The sequence below is a fragment of the Bombina bombina genome, chromosome 1 (assembly GCF_027579735.1).
Source record: "Bombina bombina isolate aBomBom1 chromosome 1, aBomBom1.pri, whole genome shotgun sequence".
NCBI classification, from domain to species: Eukaryota; Metazoa; Chordata; class Amphibia; order Anura; family Bombinatoridae; genus Bombina; species Bombina bombina.
Window position 1 is genome coordinate 1,361,190,826 of NC_069499.1, and position 6,000 is coordinate 1,361,196,825.

Below are 6,000 nucleotides of genomic sequence, written 5' to 3' on the forward strand. Positions count from 1 at the left end.
TTTTATGCTTTCGCACTTTTTTCTTATCACCCCACTTCTTGGCTATTCGTTAAACTGATTTGTGGGTGTGGTGAGGGGTGTATTTATAGGCATTTTGAGGTTTGGGAAACTTTGCCCCTCCTGGTAGGAATGTATATCCCATACGTCACTAGCTCATGGACTCTTGCTAATATGAAAGAAATGAATTTATCAGGTAAGTTCTTACATAAATTATGTTGTTTCTTTCTGGTTGAGAAGTGTTATTTGTTTGGCCTATGAGACTGTTGGTCAGCAGCCTCATGAGAATTATGTTTAATTCCACTAGGGCTGTCTCTTCTTCTTGGGCTTTTAAGAATGAAGACTCTGTGGAACAGATTTGCAAAGCGTCAACTTGATTTTCTCTTCATATTTTTTCAAATTTAGCAAATTCAATACTTTTGCCTCGGCTGAGGCTTCTTTTGGGAGAAAGGTTCTTTAAGCAGTGGTGCCTTATGTTAAGGTTCCCTGTCTTGTCCCTCCCTAATCATCTGTGTCCTCTGGCTTGGGTATTGATTCCCAACAGTAATTGATGATTCTGTGGATTCACCATATCTTTGGAAAGAAAACAAAATTTATGCTTACCTGATACATATTATTTATTTCTGGATATGGTGAGTCCACGGCCTTGCCCTTTATTTCAAAACAGTTATTTTTGACTAAACCTCAGGCACCTCTACACCTTGTGTTACTCCTTTTTTCTCAATTTTCCTTCAGTCGAATGACTGAGGGTTGTGGGAAGGGAAGTGATACTTAACAGCTTTGCTGTGGGGTGCTCTTTGCCTCCTCCTGCTGGCCGGGAATGATATTCCCCAACAGTAATTGATGATTCTGTGGACTCGCCATATCCAGAAATAATTTTTTTTTATCAGGTAAGAATACATTTTGTTTTTCACCACTATAGAGTGTTAGTTAATGTGTTTCATATAGATAACACTGTGCTCATGCACATGGAGTTCCTAGGAGCCAGCACTGATTGACTAAAATGCAAGTCTGTCAAAAGAACTGAAATAAGGGGCAGTTTGCAGAGGCTTAGATCAAGATAATCACAGAGGTAAAAAGTATATTTATATCACTGTGTTGGTTATGCAAAACTAGGGAATGAGTAATAAAGGGATTATCTATTTTTTAAAACGATAAATATTCTGGTGTAGACTGTTTCTTTAATACTCTGCAGCTGGTATAACAAGTAAATTAACTGAAAACGCACAGGAAACCAATTTTACTATACAGTGTCCATTTAACTTGTTGATGAGTATGTAAATAGGTGTGGCAAAATATTCTTGCTTCAGTCTTTGAAGGTCACAGACAGGCTAAGATTTTAAGAATCTCTTGGAGTTTGGAATAATCCATGTCGTGTGTATGACTCATGGGCTGGAGCTAGAAACCATTTAAGCTACACCTTTGTCTCTACTATTTTATAACTTTAAATACAATATTTATGTAATTTGGTTCATGTTTACTAAATCTTGGTTATTCAAATACAGTGGATAGTGGTTGTGATTCAAGCATGTTTTACTTCTTGTTTCTGTTTAGTGAACGAAGATATGCTGCTGGAATGTTTCCTCGCTGGATCAGTGGAGCTTTTGCAAGCTAGCAAGACTTGTTGGCTCTGCCGAGGAGGGAGCGCTGGTGCTGCCCAACTTGTGATTGGTTAAGCTCAGAAGCTGCCAACGCTGCTGCTCTCAGAAAGACTTTGCTTTCTCTGCTCCTGTTATGGAATGATGTTACTGAGCAGATCAAAGGCGTCTCGCCGGAAAGTGACGAGATAGTGGTCTAGAACTCCTCAGATTTGCCTTATACTGCTACCCTTTTGTGAAAGGAGTTTCACTTTGTTTTATTTCTATTTAATATACATATATATATATATATTTTTGAAGTAGACCGTTAAACATAGAACTTGTGCTGTTTTTGACATAGTGTTGTAAAAACACAGCTTAAACCCCTGAGAAGCACTTGCTGCCTATCACTACTGGGGCTTCTCCCCCTGGAGAGACGCTGTGACCTCAGCCATTACATGCTATGACTGCACTGGAGGCTTGGGGCTGGCGTTTTGCCACCTTCTGAATTTGAAAATTTGATAATATTCCATGCAAAGAAGATACAGATGGATTCATTGTTATACAGCATTACCAAACCCTATTTATGTGCCAATAATACCCTTTCCTCCTTGTTGCCTTCAGCATGTACTAAACCATCAAATCTCAGTGTCTTACTAAGGGTCATTTGCCTCTCCCAGGCTCAGTTGTGCTTTCTGGGAATGTCTGTAAAATCACCCTGATCTTTCCTGCTAAGTTTGGAAGATCTGGGTACAGTATGAATGTCGTATAAAGGATACAAAGAAACCTTGAAGAGCAGCTGTCTGGATTTTGTTGCCTTGTCCATCAATCACTTTCTGTGGGTGGGTCCTTCCTTGTGGGGTAACAATAACCATTACTGCCTGATGGGTCATTGGTTCTATTTTAGCTGCTAGATTATGGTTAAGAGTGAGACCAAAACAATCCCCACCAAATACTTCTGGATGTACAAAGAGACAAACAGGTCCCCCTTCCCCTTTTTTATATTTTTTTTAATTTTTTTCTTCTTTCCTTAAAGGCTCACTAGATGCAGACAAAAAGGGACATGGTCTTTTTTGCTCTTCAAACTTTATTTATAAGTAATTTCATGTAGCCCCAACAGTACAGCTCATACTAGTATTTTTTGTTAGTGAATGAACAAGCTTCCCAATTTTTATTATATATTGTACCCATACCCCTATTCCTCATGTTTAGTATTTATGGAAGTTTTTATTTAAGTGTTTTAATTTCTAATATCAGGTGCTCTGTGTGCAGGAGTGGACAGGCATATCTTTATGTACATAAACTATACAAACATGAATCCATAAAATGTTTTATTTCTGTTATTGTGTGTTCTATTGAAAGTATATATAAATTTAATTTTGAAAAGATGTTTACTTCTGATAAGGATGCATGAGTAGGTGGGCAAATATATTTAAGGAGTTGGCTAAAAAAAATAAAAGTAAATGACAAGTAGAAGCATTTTGGACACCCAAGATCAAATACTTATTCTACAGCTGAGTAATGTTATATTTATACATATATACACAATATAAAGGGAGAGTATTAATATTTTTGCTTTATCTAATTTCATATTCACAGCCTAATGGCCCATATCAAAGGCATTGGTGCAGACTCTTAAAAAATATAACAAAGTAGTAAACTAAGAGAAAAGAGGATAGGAAAGGAATCCTCAACAGTAAGGGAATTCAGCACTCTAAGAAAAGTAAGTTTCGAGTCACATATATAGAAATAGAGATTCCTTTATGTATTTTTTTATATATATTATATTATATAAAGGAAGGGAGAGTATTAATATTTAGCTTTATCTGATTGGATATTAACATAGTAAATCAAGGCCATTGGTGCAGACCCTTTAAAAAAAGATATCAAAGTTGTAAAGATAGAGAAAAGAGAGAATAGGAAAGGAATCCTCAACAGTAAGAGAATTCAGCACTCTTAAGAAAAGTACGTTTCGAGTCACATATATAGAAATACAGATTCCGTCAATGTAATAAGTTAACTATTTATTCAACCAAGTTGAGAAACAACCACCTAAACAAGAGAAACTAAATCAATAGGAGTCCGTATTAAATTCTTTGTGCACAAATATCAGGCATCCCTTTCCATGCATGGAGTTGTAAAGTCAGTGTACACTGTTCAGGTTATATGTTAAATTCAGCTGTGCTTCAGCATGGCTCCCTCACACTGCAACAATCTTGGCGCATTGATACAGACCGTGGTTTTCACCGCACTCAAGGACCCAGGTAATTTGGCAATACTAGGAAGGAAGCTTCACTTTGATATTCAACACGATTCACACCAACACACTGACCTCATGCCAGGTATATATACTTCTAAAACCTTTGGGTTGGTCTGTGACACTTATGTTTCAAAGTTCACATTATGTATCCAGCCATCCGGTCATAGCGGCTCTCCTTCCACGCCAGCCACAGAGCTAGTACAGCATTGGTGTGTGAGGACACGCCTCCTTCAGCTTACAGAGCGTCAATACAGGCCTCAGTGAAACAATTAGCCAATCAAGATTGACACACAGACGCTAGTAAGGATAAGTTGTATCCAATTAGCATAGACACAAGGTATCCAAAAGAACTCTGTAGTAAGCAGCAACAGCATATACAGTTTCTTATGGGTAGTCGTCCCACAGGTTAAAAAAAAAAAAAAAGTACGCCAACGTACGTATACGTTTCACCTCTTCACTTAGTGCTTGTTAAGGGCTTTGTATAGCTATATGGGTATAGAAATGTTGTACCAAAATACCAACAGATATTTAGAAATATGTATTTATGAATAAATAGAACATATGCTGCTATGTGCAGAACATTGGAATGTGAAATATTCATATGGTCAGGTTAGCGCACGTGACCATGGGGCTCCTATGGATCAATAGGTTATAGAATGTGCAATATTATAAGTTATGCTTTTTGCTTGCGTCGGGTTAACGCAAAATCGTTAACTTTTTACTTTCAACTCGTAAAACCAACACAACCAGACAAAATGTTTTCTGTAGTGAGCCTTAGTTCTTTTGCGCTGTCAATTTGTTTATTATGCCTTCAGTCTTTTATTAGTGCACTTTCACTGTGTACTCCAAAGTGAGCGCCTGCTAATGATGTAGCAGTCTTTTTATCCCGCGCTCCCCATTAAGTAGTGTGCCTAATTTCTTTACATGCCTTCCTTTTTTTTTCCCCTGATCGGAACCACCGAGGGAGTTAAAGCTTTGAAATTCTTGTATAAATCACCTTATGCATTCTAATCTATCTAATACTGCCATTGGTACTGAAGCAGTGTTTCCCTACAAAAGTGTTTCAGATTTTGCTCCAGGTTTCAAAGAATTTGTGTGCTCAACTGTTTCTGAAATGTTGGCAGATATGCCTCTTCCAAGTAAGCACAAATGGTCTATGTTTTACATTCTGTAGTTGATTTATTTTATCATTCTTATTCTCACAAAGTCAGATCAGCTAAGTAGCTTCTCAGGGATTAAACCTCTTAAATTTCAGATCTGTCTTCTAAAGTTGAATTTTTCTTTCTAATGGCAGTGAGAGTCCACAAATGTATTCATTACTGTACCAGTCAAAGCATAAAGTATCCCTCCCATTTCCCCTACTCCCCCAGTAATTCTTTGCCTTGTCTACTAGGAGGTAGGCAGAGAGCGTGCTCTGAATAAAATAGGATTTTAAGTCCTTTAATGGATTGTTTCCTGCAAGATAGGACTGGGGTTTTGTTAGGAGTAACCATGTAGGCCTCTACGTAAGAGTAATGGTAAAAGATAGCCTCTGGATCTCACGGGGAAGCTTCCCGTGCCTCCTTCCCGTATATACCTGCTAACACCCCCCCGCCAGCAACCGGTGTAAGCTTACACTGCTTTCCTTTGTCTCGGGTTCCTGTCAGAGGAAGATGGTGCTGTCAGACCTGCAAGTGCTGTAAGTCCTTTTGTTTTTTATTTATTTCACCTTCCTATGAACATCCCCTCTGTGGGTACATAGGCTGAGGGCTGGGACTTCAAAGGGTGACTGGGTGGCACCTATACAACCTTGTAAGGTCCTTTTGAGGTTTTAGTATATCCACTGTTTAGGGATTTCCTTATGGCTTGGGAGCAGATTTGGAGTTTATCTCCAGAGTACAGGGGCTTAGCCGGGATCGGCAGATATTAAACCTTAATATGTTTGGTTTACTCTGTCATATTTACATTGGGGACAGTTTTTGGCATAACATTGTGAGGGCACTTGGCCATTATTTTATTGATGTGCCTTTGGAGCGGCTTTCGCTGATAAACGCAACTTGGTCTTTTCGCACTCATTTAGAGCGTGACACCACAAGGTTTGGCGCGCTCTGTCTTCTGTGATTTTCTCTGATCTTGGCTTTTCCGGGCAGTACGCTTGTCTTCCCAGGAGGTGGTGAGTATCCTGGT

General features: G+C 38.6%; 1 protein-coding gene across 6 annotated transcripts in view; it reads left to right on the forward strand.

Moving 5' to 3' along the window:
• PIP5K1A (phosphatidylinositol-4-phosphate 5-kinase type 1 alpha) overlaps positions 1–2,917 on the forward strand; it is a 175,341-nt gene extending 172,424 nt beyond the window's left edge. For all 6 annotated transcript variants that reach the window (XM_053703705.1, XM_053703714.1, XM_053703739.1 and 3 more), the window contains one exon: positions 1,552–2,917. In XM_053703705.1, coding sequence (XP_053559680.1) covers positions 1,552–1,554 — 3 coding nt within the window. In that variant the 3' untranslated portion in view covers positions 1,555–2,917. The remainder of the gene's footprint in view (positions 1–1,551) is intronic.
• Positions 2,918–6,000: the final 3,083 nt, after the last annotated feature.